At 47.2% G+C, this 19560-nt stretch overlaps 1 protein-coding gene across 5 annotated transcripts; it reads right to left on the bottom strand.

The window, feature by feature from the left end:
- Window positions 1-19292, bottom strand: TTPAL (alpha tocopherol transfer protein like). 5 transcript variants are annotated; one of them, XM_061127332.1, is made up of 7 exons: window positions 19188-19291; window positions 18641-18844; window positions 15351-15388; window positions 14308-14767; window positions 10971-11164; window positions 9224-9334; window positions 1-6492 (listed from the first exon to the last, which is right to left on the bottom strand). In XM_061127332.1, exons 3-7 carry the CDS (start codon window positions 15363-15365, stop codon window positions 6214-6216), a joined length of 1059 nt encoding a protein of 352 aa, XP_060983315.1. In that variant the 5' UTR covers window positions 15366-15388; window positions 18641-18844; window positions 19188-19291; the 3' UTR covers window positions 1-6213. The 5 variants fall into 5 exon arrangements, with proteins under 5 accessions (XP_060983315.1, XP_060983317.1, XP_060983314.1 ...); XM_061127334.1 differs by lacking the exon at window positions 15351-15388; XM_061127331.1 differs by lacking the exon at window positions 18641-18844 and having other exon boundaries at window positions 19188-19289.
- Window positions 19293-19560: the final 268 nt, after the last annotated feature.

Here is a 19560-nt window from a genome sequence, read left to right as displayed (position 1 = left end):
TCAGCCTTACAGAGATTTTTTTATTATTTAAGACCCAGTCATGCATACTAAAATTACATGTTTTCACCATTTTGACTTAGAAAATGCACTAGAAAAATAAACTTTTGGTCAAAACAAACACTGAAGTAGATGAATCCACCACCATGTGTCCCTATACTTGAAGCCAAACTGAATTTCAGTTTGAAGTGAGGAAGGCAACCAGTGGCCGAAATGATGCCCCAATCTGGTCACAATTAGTCCATCTCTAACCCCTTCAGAGTCATTGAGAGAGGCTCTTGGCCCCAGAGAAGTTTCAAGTATTTTACTTGTAACAGGTTCCCACCTGAGGTCAAGGCATATCCACAAGAATCCCAGTGGATGGCAGCTACTTAACAGCCCAACTAAACATGGTGCCCAGTGAGATGAAAGGACAAGTGGCTAATTGGCAAAGAGCAGAACGGTCACTAGCAAGGCCATTCACAAATTACCCTGGGCCTTCGCATGGAGCAAGCGCTATGAAGGAAGAATATGACTCTGACATTATTTATTACTTGCATTTCAAGCCATTTCTGCATCAGGAGAGCAGAAGGGAATTTATTCGAGGTTTACAAAACTCACGGACCTCAGTCCTGAAAAGTGTGACTTTTCAGATGTCCAGTGTGACTGGACATCTTTCCTGAACAGTTGCTATGTTTTCTGTTTGCGATCTCCACGACTGTCATGCCACAGGACAGCCACACATCACTAGCTTAGCGGACATTTTACTTGCTAAATGAAAGAAGTGGTTTCAAAGGAAAACCTTAAAATGAGGTATTAGGATAATGCCACAACAGTACCATAGCTTTTGGCTACCCAAATGAAAAAGCGACCCCATAACTGATCTGAGAATCAGATGGCATTTAAAGTAACTGCCCACCCACGGAGATTTCTGAAAGCCTCAACATCTCACAGGAATTCAGGGAAAATATCTCTTATTACCCTGACTCACTTTCTGGCAAAAATGTAGTATCTTGTGAACTGAAGTGTTTGTAAAGCTCTAAGGACAGGCTCGTGACATTGAGCAATGTCAGGTTCGTGATATTGTACAGGAGGCATGATCAAGACCATCCCCGGGACTTCCCCGGTGGTCCAGTGGTTAAGAATCTGCCTGCTAGTGCAGGGGACACGGGTTCAATCCCTGGCCTGGAATGATCCCACATGCCGCGGGACACCTAAGCCCGAGGGCCCTAGAGCCCGTGGTCCACAAGAGAAGCTATTGCAGTGAGCAGCCCGCTCCCCACGACAGTAGCCCCCACTCGCCGCGACTAGAGAAGCCCACAGGAAGCAGTGAAGATGCAGAGCAGCCAAAAATACATTAATAAAAAAATTAAAAAAAAAAAAGACCATCCCCAAGAAAAAAATGCAAAAAGGCAAAATGGTTTGTCTGAGGACGCCTTACAAATAGCTGAGAAAAGAAGAGAAGCTAAAGACAAAGGAGAAAAGGAAAGATACACCCATTTGAATGCAGAGCTCCAAAGAACAGAAGGAGAGATAAAGACTTCCTCAGTGATCAATGCAAAGAAGTAAGGGAAAACAACAGAATGGGAAAGACTAGAGATCTCTTCAAGAAAATTAGAGATACCAAGGGAACATTTCATGCAAAGATGGGCACAATAAAGGACAGAAATGGTATAGACCTAACAGAAGCATAAGATATTAAGAAGAGGTGGCAAGAATACACAGGAGAAATATACAAAAAAGATCTTCATGAGCCAGATAACTATGATGGTGTGATCACTCACCTAGAGCCAGACATCCTGGAATGTGAAGTCAAGTAGGCCTTAGAAAGCATCACTATGAACAAAGCTAGTGGAGGTGATGGAATTCCAGTTGAGCTATTTAAAATCCTGAAAGATGATGCTGTGAAAGGGCTGCACTAAATATGCCAGCAAATTTGGAAAACTCAGCAGTGGCCACAGGACTGGAAAAGGTCAGTTTTCATTCCAATCCCAAAGAAAGGCAATGTCAAAGAAGGTTTAAACTACCGCACAATTGCACTCATCTCACATGTTAGCAAAGTAGTGCTCAAAATTCTCCAAGCCAGGCTTCAAAGTATGTGAATCACGAACTTCAAGATGTTCAAGCTGGATTTAAAAAAGGCAGAGGAACCCGAGATCAAATTGCCAACATCCAATGGATCATTGAAAAAGCAAGAGAGTTCCAGAAAAACATCTACTTCTGCTTTATTGACTTCGCCAAAGCCTTTGACTGTGTGGACCACAAGAAACTGTGGAAAATTCTTAAAGAGATGAGAATACCAGACCACCTTACCTGCCTTCTGAGAAACCTGTATGCAGGTCAAGAAGCAACAGTTAGAACTGGACATGGAACAACAGACTGGTTCCAAATAGGGAAAGGAGTACATCAAGGTTGTATATTGTCACCCTGCTTATTTAACTTATATGCAGAGTACATCATGTGAAATGCTGGGCTGTATGATACAGAAGCTGGAATCAAGATTGCCGGGAGAAATAATAGCCTCAGATATGCAGATAACACCACCCTTATGGCAGAAAGCGAAAAAGAACTAAAGTGCCTCTTGATGAAAGTGAAAGAGGAGAATGAAAAAGTTGGCTTAAAACTCAACATTCAGAAAACTAAAATCATGGCATCCAGTGCCATCACTTCGTGGCAAACAGATGGGGAAACAATAGAGACAGTGAGACTTTATTTGGGCTCCAAAATCACTGCAGATGGTGATTGCAGCCATGAAATTAAAAGACACTTGCTCCTTGGAAGAAAAGCTATGACCAACCTAGACAGCATATTAAAAAGCAGAGACATTACTCTGCCAACAAAGATCCGTCTAGCCAAAGCTATGGTTTTTCCATATGTATGGATGTGAGAGTTGGACTATAAAGAAAGCTGAGCACCAAAGAATTGATGCTTTTGTTTTTGTGGTGTTGGAGAAGACTCTTGAGAGTCCCTTGGACTGCCAGGAGATCAAACCAGCCAATCATAAAGGAAATCAGTCCTGAATATTCATTGGGAGGACTGATGCTGAAATTGAAACTCCAATATTCTTTGGCCACCTGATGTGAAGAACTGACTCCTTAGAAAAGACCCCGATGCTGGGAAAGATTGAAGGCGTGAGGAGAAGGGGACAACAGAGGATGAGATGGTTGGATGGCATCACCGACGCAATGGACATGAGTTTGAGCAAGCTTCGGGAGGTTGGTGAAGAACAGGGAAGCCTGGCGTGCTGCAGTTCATGGGGTCGTAAACAGTCGGACATGACTGAGCAACTGAACTGACTGAAGGACAGGCTGCTCCTTGTGAAAGCAGGGTGAAGTACTAGGGAGCTGAGGCCACCTTTGCTGACAGAAAATAGGAAACTCAAGAGAGGAGGCCAGGGTTGTTGCACTTTTGGCTATTTCTGTAGATTACTCCCAGCCTCTTGCCGTGAAAGAACAGAATTCCAGGAAGAAGCACAATTTTCCAGAATTCTGTACAGAAGAGGAGGAAGAACTCCCCCAACCCATTACCTAAGCTGACAGACTCATTTGGAAGCGTTAGGTGTCAGTTCATTCAGACCTAAACTGCCTAAAGGGTCATTCAGATGGCGGGGGTGGGGGGGTGGGCAGGGAGAAACAAATCCTCTGATGCCAGGAACAGAGGGTTCAGGGCTCCCAAGTGTAGACACCCTTTATCATAGGACCATTCAGGGAGTTCAGCAGCTGACCAAGGCCAAGTGGCAAAGTACAGCTGGACTTGGGCCTCCTGGTTTACTATTTCTTTCCCTTGCCTACAGCACACAGCCCTAAATTGCAGGAAACATTCATTTTCAGGTGTCTGAAATGAATCAGAACTTTTCCCTTAAGGAATACACTCAGTTCTCCTGGTGTTCAATTACTTGCTCTGTCACTATGCCCCCACCGCTGAGTGAAACTCCCGGGGTGCCCCTGTGGTCATTCCCCTGCCCTGCTGAGGCAGCCGCAGACAGAAGCCAGGCAGAGATGGCCATAGTTTCCACCCAGGGAGGTCCCGCTTTCACAGCTTGGAGCAAGCCTCCTGAGGTGCCAAAACCATTTGCTCTCCCTGGAGCCAACATAAAACACAGCAGCTCCAGAAGGCAGACAACCCTTGGCCCTGACTCCTTTCGGAAGCTGAATGAAACAGCTCCCTGATCTAACTGGGAAGGTCTGGGAAATGGGCAACACCCTTCCTGGTCTTTGAGAAATTTCTGGAGGTGAGCTTGGCCATCCCCACATTAAGACACGTGGACAAAGGCAGCTTGCCAGGAACGCAATGCCAGTTCAAACCTTGGAAACTTGGTGGGCCTGATTCACGTCTAACTTTTCTGTTGTGTTTTTTAATCTCTGTCCTCTTTGGGACCTAAGAAAACCTCTGACCAATTCTCCCAGACAATTGGGTTCTGAACTTATTACTATAGCCATCCCACTTGTCCCATTGAGACTTTTCCAGCAATGGCGGTCACGCCATCACTGTCATGGCATTGTCTAGATGGGACTAGAGGCAGCCAAGGGTGTGTATTTTGACACCTCCCACCCAGCCAGATCCCTAGAGCATCCAAGGTTAGTATCTATGGTGAAAACAGTTCTTCCTAGAATTGGCACGAATGAGGTAAGTCACTTCCACCAACAACTTCTCCAGACATTTTAAAAAGTGCTACAGAGAGAAACAGCTTATGAACAACTGATTGGCCTTGACATTTCAGAGGACTGTTCTAGTCCTAACTGAGTCATTCAGGCTGCCTGCTGCTGCTCTAACAAATGCACAGAGAAGGTAACACACACAATGCGTGGTACCTGTCACTTTTTAACACCGCAATTTGCATGGAATGAATGAAAGGAAATAGGTCAAAGGCCATCAGATGAACCACCTAATTTGATGCTTGGGCTAAGGCTAAGTTCTTGACAGGAAGGGTCTAAAGTGCTAAAATGCAGAATTAACATTCAGTCTGGCTGGACACAAGAGATAGAAACTCAAGTGTGTTGTGGCGGGGGTGGCCCAGAATAACTTGCCCTTATTTCCAGAGGCCAAATTTTAAAAATGTCAATTAATTTATCCCTTTACCTCGCCAAGTTTAAAATATAAGCCAGAGTCTTAGAGATTGAAGGAATTCATCCAAGATCATGGGCATTTCATCTGCCTTCACAAAGGCCATCATTTTCAAGTTCAACCCTCCCTGTGAAAGGAAAATGGGTATTGCTGAATCCACTCATTTCTTTAAAGACAGGGCCAAAACAATGACGCATCCCTCTTGGGAAGGCCTATGCATACCACAAAAGTACAGAATCCAACTACTGGTATCTAGAGAGTGCTCTTTCTAGGCAGAAAACCAATGTCTAACATTCAATAAATAACCAAATAGCAGAGGCCCATTAGTAGCCAAAAGGGCCCTCAGCATCACTTCATTCAGCCTCATTTTACAGATGAGAAGGCTGGAGGCCCACAGAGGCTCGTGTGTCCACAGAAACACGTCTAAGGTTGGGGCGCAGGTCTCATAAATCTTAGGCCAGAATTCTTTTAGCTACACAGGACTGGCGTCCAGGCTTCATGGTTGAGTAAAATCACGTGTGTCTAGGATCATGTATGATTCTTTTGAGAACCAGGACTAAGGCTTTATGGGTTCGGGAAAACTTTAAGGTTCTATTGCAAGATTCAACCCATGAACCCCAGAGGTACATAAGGTCCCTGGTTCCCGAGTTTGATCAGGAGGTGCTGCTGCTGTCTTCTTGCATGATTCAGTGAAGGTGCTTTCCAGACCCAGTGATGGACCTCACACTTTCAAGCTGAGAGGTCTGTAGTCTGTCTTTCAAGACAATCTCATCATCTCACATGTGGCTACCTGGCAGGCTTGGCCAAACTGTCTCACAGGAGTGCACTGCCTGGCCAATTGGGGTTTTCTCCTGGAATGTGGGATCAAAGTGTTGTTGGTCCTGATTTTCCTTGCTTTGAGCTCTGTAAGAACCGGATACGGCTTCCACATTCGTGGCTGCACACTGGGATTGCAAATGTTTCAGAATTGCTGGGGGACTTTCTCCACATCTTCCACAGAGTCATTCAAGCCACCCAAGCCTCACCCTGTGGCTCAGAGCTCTCCAGGCTTTGCCTCCATGCTGCAGTTCTGTTCCAAGGAGCAAGACAATCCCTGGCAGCTCGAATCCTCCTTGGGCCTCTCCGAAGAAGGAAGGAAAGCTTGTAAAGATGGTGCCGTTCGCGGGGGACTGGCTAGTAGCAGGAGTATAGCTGTGATTTCACAGCCCGCACGGAGTCATCACAGGGCGCCTCCGAGCTCAGCCCCTCGGGCGGCAGGGCCTGGCCCAGGATGCTGTCACAGGGAGGGCCGGGCTGGCAGAACTCCCTCACGAAGTCCTCCTCCGAGGCCAGCAGCACGGCGTTCCAGGCGGTGATGTCCAGCTCTCCAGCCGTGCCCCCGTATTCCCTGGGGAGGATGTTTCTTGGAAGGTTTGTGTGGAGAGAGTTCAGGTCAGACCCGTGAAGGAAAAACTACAGAGAATGACAGGAAAGCACACAGGTCCTCGGGTTAATCAGTAACCTTTACTGGGAGGCGCTCAAACACACGTCTGCTAAATGAATAAAGGAATGCTTGATGCCAACTCTGCTCTACCAGTGCCGCGAAAAGCTTGAGGATCCTTCATCCTCTTTTCCTTGTATCCTGTATCCTCTTAGCTGGTACTTCAAAACATGTCCAGAATTCTGACACTTCCCTGCTACCCTAGTGGGACCAGGTCATCATCCCTTCTTACCTGGATCCTCAGAGTATCTTCCTCGGCTCTTTGCTTACACCCCTCGCCTTGTCCCACCACAACCTAAGCGCTCTTCAACATAAGTCAGATCAAGTCACTCCTCTAAAACGTGCGGACTTCCAGTGCACCCATCTCACGCAGACTAAACGCCACAGTCCACATGATGGCCCGCACGGTCTGGGCTCTTACACCTCTGCCTCCCATTCCTCCCACACCCCCCTGCTGCTCCTCCAGGCCTGCTTCCCCCACTCCCTGCCCCACTCAGAGTCCCCCAGATCCCTGTAAGGCTCACTCCCTCATTGCATTCACGTCTTCGCTCAAACGCCAACTTCTCAATGACACCACCTCTGACCATCCCACAGAATACTACCACTCCTTTCCTTCTTCCAGAACCTGCCGTCTCCTTTCTCTGCTTTATTTTTCTCCGTAGCATTAGCACTGGATAACAGACATAACTCACTGTCTGTCTCTCTAGAATGTAAGCTTCTTAGGGGCAGAGATTTTTGTCTGTTTTATTGATTGAGAACATACCTGCACAAAGCTGATCAAAAAATATTTCTGAGTCAATGAATTAACATACAATGGACCAAGTGAACAGATTATTTAACATTAGTAAGGTCATTTCGTAGATGTAAAAGACGTTGTCCAAAGACTGCTTTGGTATAAGCAGGTTCCAGACAGAAGCTCCAGGAAGCAACATGGGTTCAAACCCAGGGTGGGAGGCCACACTGAGAGGTCCTCAGTCCTAACTGCATCAGAATCACCTAAGGAAGTCTTAAAAGCACAGGTTCCTGGGCTCTAACCCTGAACCGATGAGTTAAAATCTTTGGGGAAAGGGCCTGGTAATCTGGATTTCAAGTTCCCTCCCTCACAAATGAGATTCTACATTTCCTCTTTGAAAGAGAGAACAAAATTGAAGAGTATGTGAGTAACCATAACCATTTTCCTAGGCCTAAGAAAGAAGGAGAAAAATACCACCCATCATATTTTAATCATGGTCCTTGGAAAGTTTAAAAGATCACTGGCTCTTCAGGGTCAGAGGAAGACTGTCTCTTTTTTTTTGGCTGCAGCTTGAGGCTTGCAGAATCTTAGCTCCCCAACCAGGGATTGAACCCAGGTCCCCTGGAGTGAAAGCTCAGAGTCCCAATTTCTGGACCACCAGGAAAGTACCAAGACTGTCTTTTTAAAGGGTCACCTATCTTTTCTAACATAAAAATTAAACTATAAACTCACAGATCTCATAAACCTTGAACTGCTCCACAAACTTCACACAGTAAGACAATAAATTAAGTAAATGGAAAGGCTTAAACAACAATTTAAGCTATAGGGACTTCTCTATAGCTCGGATGGTAAAGAATCTGCCTGCAATGCAGGAGACCTGGGTTCGAGCCCTGGGTCTGGAAGATCCCCTGGAGAAGGCAATGGCTACCCACTCCAGTATTCTTGCTCTGGAGAATCCCATGGACAGAGGAACCTGGCAGGCTACAGTCCATAGGGTTGCAAAGAGTCGGGCACGACTAAGCCACTAGCACACAAACAACAATTTTAAAGCACAAGGAGCTGCAGTAAGAAATTGCCAGGACTCTTTTTAACTCCCCACCCAGTGACCACCCTTTGCTACATCCTCATACATAAAATGGGCTTCCCTGGTGGCTCAGAGGGTAAAGCGTCTGCCTGCAAGGTGGGAGGCTTCGGTTTGATCCCTGGGTCAGGAAGATCCCCTGGAGAAGGAAATGGCAACCCACTCTAGTATTCTTGCCTGAAGAATCCTGTGGACGGAGGAGTCTGGTAGACTACAGCCCATGGGGTCCCAAAGAGTCGGACACCACTGAGCGATTTCACTTTCACTTTCATACATAAAATATGATGTTGGTTCACAATGCCCAGGCCAGGATATTAAAAAGCCTAAATGATCAAAGAGCAGAGATGCTCCTACAAAAACAACCCTGGGTGTGCTCTCTCTACAGTCAAGTATTATCTTCCCATTAATTTCATCTTCCCTTCACAGAAAAGACTGTTCATCTATTTTATCTGAAACCCTGCACTTTCCAACTCAGTAGTCCCAGGCAAGAATAATAAACTGGGCTTCTCCGGTGGTCTAGTGGTTAAGAATCTGCCTGCCAATGCAGAGGCCACGGGCTCAATCCATGATCTGGGAAGATCCCACGTGCCCTGGAGCAACTAAGTGCGCCCAAACTACAGAACCAGCACTCCCAGAGCCCAGGAGCCACAGCTACTGAGCCCATGTGCATCGAGCCCGTGCTCTGCAACAAGAGAAGCCACTGCAATGAGAAGACCATGCACAGCAATGAAGACCCAGTGAAACAAAAAATAATAAATATGCAAATCTTTAAAAAGAAAAAGAAAAGAATAAGCTAAGTTTATAGTTGTTGCAATGAATTTAGAGATGTCACAGAAAAGGAAGCACAAAAAAAATTAAAGATCTTTAAGTTGATAGGATCATCACTTACTCTGTTTGCTATCTTCTCCTTCAGGAATGGTTTTATGATGGCAAAAATACCTTTAAATATTCGAGGTTCATTCACTACATGGACTGCTTTTATCCGAATGGGGAAACCGTCCTGTGGGGGAAGGGAAGGGAATGTTAGAATCCCGATGTTAGAATCTGAAAACCGTCAGTTGCCACAGCCTGCCTTCCCCATTTTTAGCCCCAACATCAGTCTGGTCTGATTCTCCTGGTCTCTTCAAAGACAGCCCAAGTCAGGGCTAGACAGGAAGATGGGTCTCAGGCAAAGAGTCTGTCTAAGGACCCAGAGCTGGTTTAGGAAATGGTTAGGCAAGCAGGTGGAGAGCTGCCCTTCTTAGGGCAAAAAAGCAGTCTGAGCCTGTGTGGACGGATCTAACAAATATCAGGCCTTTTAGATCAGTATTTCCCAACGTGTATTTCTCAGGATGTTACTAGCCTGTGATGCAAAAAGGGTTCTGTGGTAAGCAACTGAGTTTGAGAAATAGTAGACTAAATACAGTCAAACAGGTTTCCTTAACTGCAGGACCAGTCAGGCTTTCAGTATGCAAATATTTATGTTGAAATTCACAAGAAAGGGGCATGCTATCCTGTATTTCCCAAACACACTTAACCCTGGAACATTTTTTGTCCCCCAGACCATCTTACAGGACTAGAGAACCACTGACTGAACGCATTATCCTGACACTTGAATCTGCACAACATTTGGCAGAAGCAAAGAAGAGTGGAAGCTAAGGGAAGCCCGAGTATTACCTCCATGTCAGAATTCACATTTCTGATAATGACTGGAAGTGACATTTAAATGTTTAAATAATCAGCCTGGTATGCAGGAGAGGTTCAAACACTGTGGAATTTTATGGGGGAGAATCGTGGGATCACTGGTGCCCCCAGCTCACAGGAGACAGCACCCCACTGACTGGGTCTGATGAACGAGGGTCCAGGCTGCCAGACTACATCCTGAAGGTATCCACTTCTATCAACAAGGGAAGATAATTCTTACCTTGTCTATCTCAGAGGATTCCCTGAAGGACTGAATGGCTTACCATGATTGTAAGTGTGCTTTGCAGCAACAAGGATATATTGGACAGCACAGGGAAATATAGCCGTTATTTTTTAATAACTTTTAATGGCGTATAATCTATAAAAATACTGAGTCATTCTGCTGTACACCTTAAACTAACATAATACTGTAAATCAACTATATACTTCAATTTAAAAAAACAAGCACTTTGCATGTGCAAACCATCTCACACACTGCAGATGCATGAGGAACTTTATGGTTCCCAGAGACTTGTGTTCTGAAATGCACAACATGAGGTGTGAAAAGCATCTGACCAAAACAGCCCAGCAGGGTTCCCCGTGCCCAGGTTCTACAGAAAAAAGGAGAGGCTCCATCACCTCAGCAGAAACGTCTAAGTTTCATTTGTCGAGAATTTCTCTGTCTTCTGGGCCAAAAAAAAACCCCCAAACAAACAAAAAAAAAAGCAGAAAGCATTTCTCTGGTTTTTGGGCTCCTGTCCTAAAGTTGATTTTGCCCAGTAGCTACTGGAGACCTTGATGAGAATGAGTGGTGAGCTGGACTTTTACATTTCTTCCCATAATGCTTTTGTATTGTCCTGACTGTGGGGAGGCGTGGGAGGTGGGGTTTGTGTGTTAGGTGGAATTGGAGATGGACAGGGCCCTGGGAAAGACACACAGCCACAGGACAGGCACATGACACATAGGAGCCATACCTGAAGGATGCCAATCACCTTTTTGGCTATAAAAGGGCCAAAATGAGATGCCTTTGATAAGCTCACTCCTTTGTAGTCTGCAAGAATTACAATTCCATTCACCTGGGTTTCTTCAGACTGAATGAGTTTCTCTAATGTCAGGTATATGGCTCGGATGTTTTCTGTAATTGGATAGTTGCTTGGGATCCACCTGTCTAAGGTCGTAAAAGATGGACAGTATGTTACAGAAATGAATACAAACACGTAATCAGACAGGCTAGGATTTATCTCCTTCCTAAACCATTGCTTAAAAGTGGAAAAGAATTCTACTGGCACGACTATTTAGATCTTTAAGTGGGAGCTGATGCTTCTTGACTCCAAACATAGCAGCACATTCTGAAATGGAAAAGCAATTGAGTGTTGAAGATAAAATCGTGAGCTCTGAAGTCAGACACACCTGGGGGTTTGAATCTTCCTAGCTGTGTGACCTTAGGCAAGTTTTCTCCTCAATCTGGGCCTACGTCTCCTCCTAAGTAGAATGGGATAATAATGCTTGCCTTAATGGACATGTGCGCCTTCTGCCATCCTAAGTGCCCTTATCTTCGTAAGACCACCGTCATCTTCCTTGGGGGGAACCACTTCTTCCCATGCTAGCCATACTGAGTGTGTAAAGTGACTTTACTCTTGGGTCCAGAGGTGGGCTTGGCCAGTGTGGGCATAGCATCCTCCTGGCCACAGCGAGTAATCCAAGTGAGGCCAAGCAGAAGCACAGGGACTCAATTCTGGGACCTGGGCCCTTTGGAAAGAGAAGATCTCTCTTCTCTCTTGTAGCGGTGAGGCTGGGAGCCTGAGACCCAGGGACCCATGAGGCAAGAGCTAGTCAGAGGATGAAGCCCAGACCAAGACAGCAGAGATGGAGATGGTTTCCCAATGGTGTAGCTTGAACAAACTCCCCTTTCCAGGCTGGTTGCTCCCTTAATGCTTCCCATATGATTGAGGAGTCTTTTTCTCTTTGGGGAAAAGATGAGAATGACAACTTCTGAGTGCTAACTACTATTCTCAAGAAAATCCCACCAAGATACGTGTGTCTCTTTCTTAGAAAGATAAAAGTCCACTGGATGGTCCCCAATGAGATTTGTGACATGTGCAAAATTTCTATACAAAAAAACCTTTGCCCAAAAATTGTGCCAGCTTGCTGCTTGGTAGTGCTGCCAATTAAACCTGCTTCTGCCTGCTGGCTATCATCCTTTTCAATCACATATGTCTCAAAATAACTTACAAAAAGGCAAACCTGACACCTTCCAGATTTATTTCACACTGAAGTGAAGTGAAAGTCATTCAGTCATGTCTGACTCTTTGCGACCCCATGAACTATACAATCCATGGAATTCTCCAGGCCAGAATACTGGAGTGGATAGCGGTTCCCTTCTCCAGGGGATCTTCCCAACCTAGGGATCGAACCCAGGTCTCCCACATGGCAGGCAGATTCTTTACCAGCTGAGCCACCAGAGGAGCTAGCTGAGAATAAAATCTGTCTGCCTCCTGCTAAAATGTTGAGTTGGTGGGGAGGTGTTCAAATCTGCTCCAGACATATCGGCGGTGGGGCGGGGCGGGGGGGGGGGGGCGGAATCCATCTCAGGAGCTAAGAGTTGAAACCATGCAAGCAAAGAGGCGAAACCAGTGTGGTAACATCTGACTGTTCTGTAATATTCATATGAGTCGGGTACAGAGGAGCAGCAGAACTCCCATTGGCTGGTTTCCAGGTTTCCTTGTGCCCTGACCTCTCCACCACATTGTTTATTGTAAAATGCATGCATGCATGCTCTGTGGCTCAGCTGTATCCAGTTCTTTGCAACCCATGGACAGCAGCTTGCCAGGCTTCTCTGTTCATGGAATTTTCCAGAAGAGAATACTGGATTGGATTGCCGTTTCCTCCTCCAGGGGATCTTCCCAACCCAGGGGTGGAACCCGTGTTTCCTGCATTGGCAGGCAGATTCTTTACCACTGAGTCACCTGGGAAGCCCTGTTTTAATATGAATACCCCCTAATTTTGGAAAACACCTAAAACAGCAGGTAAAACAGTTAATACTGTGCCTGGTACGTAGTAAAGGCTCACGAGAATATGGCTGGTATCCCAATAAGCTTTGGTAAATGACTAAAGGAAATGATAACATGGGGTCTCAAGGCAGAGGGAGGCTTCCACTCCCCATCAGCTATCCCTTCAAGAAGTATTTGCACAGGAGCAGAGAGGGTGGCCAGCAGGTTCTCATGTTCCTGGCATGTTTGGGAAGAAGAACAGAGCCATCTTACTTTCAATTTGTTCTCAGCTTGGCCCTGACAGAAAATATTGAGGCAGGGGGAAGAGCAGAGAACTCTCCCGAGTGTACTATGTATTTAGGGTCAGGGAAGAAGGAGAAGAAGACGGAGAATCAGAATGCTTGAGTTCTAGGACCCCTCGGTCTCTGTGTTAACCGAAGTCTTCTCTCACATTTCTGATACTTTGGTGGGAGAGGGAACAGGGAGAAAACTACCCCCACTGCAAACTACTGCATCAAGGAAATGTCAGGCGTTTCACTTACCATCATGCACTGCTGAGATGAAAAAGTGCATCTGAAGTGAAGCTTTTCACTGACTTCAAAAAGCAGAGGGGAGGGGGATAAGTCAGAGGAGGCAGGCAGACACTGATATCTGTACCTCACCTGCTCCCTAAGCACTGACAGGGTGGGGGCGGGGGTGCCCCGGCAGCCCTGCTTAGACCCGATGATCAGGGTTGCTTTCTCAGCTCACCAGATTCCCAACCCTAGAGATCTGGAATCTGCAGTGAAGGAACGGAGTTGGGTGGCCAGCTAAACCTGGGAGCTGAGGGGTGTACAGAGGGGCCAAAAGCCAGTACTCGGACTGAAAGGTGAAGATGTGCAGAGGGCAGCAGAAAACGTGGCCCTGAGGGACGCACAGACTGACAGACCGTCAGAGGCAGAGACAGGGAGAACGGTGGTCTCGGCTCCTGTGGTCTCGGAAGGATGCTGGGTCTAGCTCCTGGGGCGGGCGAGCACCGTGCTCCCTCAGCTCTCTGCTGCTGTGCTCCCGGCTCCTCAGACTACATCCTCCCTTCGTCTTAACGTCAGTAGAGCAGGGTTCTGTTCTCCTGCCGTCAAAAGAGCCTTGACTGAGGCCAGGAGGGGACAAAAGGGAATAAGACAGACAGACAGACACACACACACACACAAGCCTTGACTGAGGCCAGGAGCGGACAAAAGGGAAAAAGTCATGAGCGCGCACACACACAGAGCGCCCTGGGCAGACGCACCCCACACTGTACCCACACCCATCCCTCCCGCGCCCCCGCAGAGAGCGGTACCTGGGCGGAGGCAGAGGATGGGGCAGCCCCTGGGGTCGGTGTGCGGCAGGACGGTGAGGAAGCCGGAGGCCAGGACCTCCTTCAAGGCGGAAGGCCGCAGGTCGTTGAAGACTTCGGGCCAGCTTCTCCGGCAGCTGTGGTAGTTGATGAGCAGCTGGAGGGCCCGGTCGTAGTCAAACTTGCGGGCGCGGAGGAAGCGCAGCAGGAAGGCGTCCTCCAGCGAGGTGCTCAGATGGGGGCACTCCTTGCGCACCATGTCCCGCAGGGCCTGCACGTCGCGGAGCCTCCACTCCGGCTTCTCCTGCAGCTCCTCCCTGGCTTTGGCCACCAGGTCCTCGGTCAGCGAGCACACATAGCCGGCGGGGGCGGAAGGCTGCGGCAGCTCATTTTCCGAAAGCGAGGCCGCGGAAGGGCTGGTTCTCAGCGAGTCACTTTCTTCTGACATGAGCTCCCAGGATCCCTGCGAAACAGAAGCCCTGCGTGATGCCGAGAAAGCCCGACACTGGCATCGGTCACTCCAAACCCCTGATCGGCGTGAGGGAGGGGGGCAGCGATGCTGTCGTCAAGCCAAAACCCCCAGAGCAGTGGTTCTCTCCTGGAGGAGTATCTGAACCACGGTCCAGCCCAGCCCAGCCCCGGGGCAGCTCCAGCAGGAAACACACACCCCTCATCACACACACAGATTTTGCTGCAGCACCCCTCATCACACACACACGCACACACACACCTTGCTCCAGCAGGATACACGCACCTATCACACACACACATACACACCTTGCTCACAGAGGTGTGATCATCACACACACATACCTTGCTCAGAGGTGTGATCATCACACACACACACACACCTTGCTCACAGAGGTATGAACAGGTGCTTGACCTTACTGGTAATTAAAGAAATGGAAACTAAAACCCCTTTGAATCTCAGATTAGCAAAAATACAAAACAGGGATTCTGATGGGCCTGTTGTTTGTGGGAAAATAAACTGGCATAGCCTCTCTAGGGCAGCGTGTCAATAGTTATCAAGATTCCAAACCACATACCCTTACAGATGTCATACGGTTTCATTTACATGTGGAATCTAAAAAAAAGGGACACAGATGAACTTATTTATAAAACAGAAATATACTCACAGAGAGAGAAAACAAACTTATGGTTACCAGAAGGGGAAAGATAGGAGGGACAAATTAGGAATTTGTCATTAAGAGATACACACTGCTATATGTAAGACAGATAATCAACAAGGACTACACAGACTGTATTCAGTATAATACCCTGTACTGGAAAAGAATCTGAAAAATAGATACATCTGCATAACTGTATCACTCTGCTATATACCCAAAACATTATAAATTGACTATACTTTGATTAAAAAAATATATGCTTTGGCCCAGCGTTCCATTTCTATGTACTTATATGTGTGTGTAAAATATGGATGATCATTACAAGTATTAACTGTAATGGCAAAAGACTGAAAATACTTTACCTCCATCCTCTTGTTGGAGACTAGTTAAATAATATTACCATATGCATGGAATACTATTTAATAATGAAAAGGAATTAAATAGATCTTTATGAATTGACATGTTAAGGAAAAAGAAAGTAGGTTGCAGGACAGTGTGGAAAAAAAAGACTTGTATTTATATTTAAAAAACATATACGTGTGAATGCACCTAAAATTTTTGGAAGAAATTACAAGAAAACTGTTAACCATGATTCCCTTTAAGGAACAGAACCAGACACTGAACATTTAAGAGGAGAAAAGGAGACTCTTCACTGCCCTCTTGAATTTTTTACCATACCCACACATGACTTAGCATGGCGGCTGCGAAACTGATCAGATCTCCTGCTGGGGTGGAACGTAACTGATGGGTGTCCCAGCTGCTGTCCCTCTGGATCCACCACCCAGTGGATGTACACTTTCCAGACTGAGCCCAGCCAATGACTGAGTGAAACATAGGACTTCTCAAACAGGCAACTTTACCTTGAGGATCCCCTATCAGCCTGGCCGGATCTTTACTGCAGTCCAAGACTTCTTGCCCAAACCTCCTGCACAGGGACCAGGCTCACATAGCTGTCTGAAGCTCTCCCTGATTTCTCCAGTTGCCTCTCCCTTTTATGTGTTGCCACCATTAAATTTCTTCCATCTGTAATTTCACCCTAGTGTCTGCTTCTTAGAAGAGCTGAACTAACACACTTATTAAATGGAAAAAAAACCCAAAACAACATAGCTGCCTTAGATATTCCAGGAATAAGGTCCCAGCAAGGCTGCCCAGTTCTGAAGCCCAAGCTCTTCTGTCCATGGGCTCTCACTCTTCCCCCTCTTTGAGCTCAACAAGGAAGGCAGGGGTCATCTCGGGGCCTCTATGCATAGCCAGTCTTCCCCACAGGCCACTGCAGCCACAGTGACCAGGCCACCTCCTCCAAATCTTAGGTCTGCCCACTATGTTGCTTGTGTGCTAACCTCCAGCCCTACCCAGTTTCTTTCACTTTCTCCCAAAGGTGGTTTTCTTGTCTCTTGTCTTTGCACATCTTGTTTTCTCTGACTAGCAGGCTTCTCTCCAGTGCCTCTGGCCAATACCAATTCACCCCATTAGATGTCACTTTATGCATTCAACAGATACCAAGCACTTAATAGGTACCAGGCCCTTGACCAGGCACTGGGGGATATAGCAGTGAGCAAAGAAAAACTCCTGCCTTCACTGAGCTTACATTTTAATTAGGGAGACAGAATATAAGCAAAATAAATTGTATAGTCTACTAGAAGATGATAAGGGGGGAAAAAAGATGATAAGGGCTATGCAGAGAAATAAAGCAGGCAAGGGAGTTGCAGGCAAGGGGGGGGTGGGCAGGGAGTGGATGTACCTGGAGATAGGAGTTGCAGTTTTAAGTAGGGTGATCAGGGAAGTCCTCACCCTGATCAAGTGACATGTGTGCAAAGATGAAGGAGATGAGGGAGCAAGCCATGTAGGTCTGTAGGGGGAGGAAAGTGCAAAGCCTGAGGCAGGACCATGCCTAGCTTTTTCAAGGAACAGGGAGGAGACCAGTATCGCAAGAGCCAAATACACAAGGCGGAGAATATTAGCAGACGGATTTATAGAGGAAGTGGGGTCCCAAATGGTACTGGGCTTTGTAGGCCAGTAAGAGCTTAGTTACTCTGACTTTGGAGGGTTTTGAGTAGAGTGACATGATCGGATTGAGATTTTAAAAGGATCACTGGGTTGTCTCGAGAATGTAAGAGGATGACTGTAAGACGATGAGGACAGCAGCAAAAAGACCATTTAGAGGCTACTGAAATAATCCAGGTCAGGGATGACCGCGTTTGAAGCAGGGAAGACGTCTCTCTCTCTGACTCCGGTCAGTTTAGGAGCACCTCGCGCCCCCTGCAGGAACTCTGTGGCATAGCACCTCTCTCACTGTGGCAATTGTAGGCAATTTGTGTGCAATATCCACAACTGTCTTGTTTATCACCTTAAACACAGCACTTAACAGGGTGTCAGACACATTGTCTGCGCTGCATAAATATTTGTTGAATGAGTTTCATCTGCTTGGCAGAGGTATCCTGAGTGAGGAACAGATCAACAATCATGGTTCACAGGACCCACCCTGGGCTTTGTTTTCTTGGGACGCCAACAGATACCCGTAATTCCGATCCATTTCTTAGCCAGAAAACTGACTGCAATGTCCATGGACTACAGACCTAAAGTCCCTCTCCAGCCCCTCTCTCACCCTTCCTCCTCTCAATGCACATTAAATGTCAGTCAAAACAAATTAATGATCAAACTAATGAACACCTCATGCATTTCTGATACCTCTGTCTGGAGTTTCCTCACCTTATTTGTTTCCAACCAGGCAAATCATCACCTTCCAGGCCTAGCTTCAATGTCACCTCCTCTATGAAGCCTTCCTTGACTTCTCCAGGGTAACTCCAGTGTTCCACAGCACTGGGTTCCTATTTCTCTTTTAGAAACTGCAGTCCAGTGTCATGTGTGTTTATCCGAAACTCTTCTGAGTCAGTTTTACCCATCCATTCATTTATTAAATAATTACTGATCACCTGTGGCAGGCACTATGCTTAGCAGTGCTGTGCACACAACAACATACAACATAATTGCTTGCTTTATGAAATTTAACTCAGTGGAATGATGACAAGAGATAATATGTTCATGCATGTTTTATCATGTATCGAGCACTATGATTAGCATTTTACATCCATCTCTCGTTTAATCTTCACAATATTTGGTGAGAACACTAATACTGTTAACTATTTTACAAAGGGGGGATCTGCTCACTAGAATGTGAATTTCATGGGAGCAGACAAATTGCCTCTTACATTCATTGCTCTCCCAGTGCTTGGACCATGACGGTGCTCTGTAAATAACAGTGGATGATGCGAGGAAGGGCCCAAGGGTACCCATCGCGTGAAGCAGAGCAAAGACGTGTCCAGCCCCACAGTGGGCTCCACGCTGCACCTAGAGCTTCCAGTTTAATCTCCAGGGCCCTGGCGGTATCGAATACAGCGCACGACCCGGTCAGTCTGGTGAAGGAATTGATGAGTGGGCATATAGATGGGTGCAAACACCATTTGTTAGGGGGAAGCCGGGAATCTTCCTCACTTGGAGCCTAACATGTTTCGAGCATCATCTTCCTCCCCACCCTCCCCCAAGAAGAGGTCAGGAATCCACCGTTCCTGGAACCCCAGAGCCCCCACGTCCCGTCGACAACCCTTCGAGGCCCCCCACTTCCGGTTGTCACCCCTTCCCCAGGGGTCCCCGTTTCCTGGGGTCTCTCTCTACGCGGGTGCCCCACTTCCGGTCATCCCTCCCTCTCGGGGGTCCCTCTCCCCGGCCCCCGGGGCACACGGGCTCGCGGGCACTCACCGGCCCGGCTACGGGGCGGAGCGCGGGTCAATCGGCGGCGGGAGCCTGGTCCGGCAGCGCGCACAGAACCGACCCGCACTCCCTGCCCAGCCGGCCCGGCCGCTCGCGCCGGAAGTGACGTACGCAGAGCGTGAGAAGGCGGGGCACCGCCCCCGTGAGTGCGCATGTGCGACCTCTCCTGGACGGACTGGCCTTGAGTCCCCACCTGGTGGTAGAAAGCGCACCGTGGGTTCCTGAGCCTGGTTAGAGGCTGGCTGAGAGGCACCGGTTTCGGCGGCATAGGTGGGGTAGCTGAGGCCTCGAGAAGGAAGAGAAGGAGCTGCTGTTTTCCGAGAACATATTAACTATGTTATCTGGTGTATTACATCCCTTA

Source organism: Dama dama, chromosome 23 (assembly GCF_033118175.1).
Source record: "Dama dama isolate Ldn47 chromosome 23, ASM3311817v1, whole genome shotgun sequence".
Classification (NCBI taxonomy): Eukaryota; Metazoa; Chordata; class Mammalia; order Artiodactyla; family Cervidae; genus Dama; species Dama dama.
Note: the sequence above shows the minus strand (reverse complement) of the source record. Positions and strands in the feature narration are given on the sequence as shown.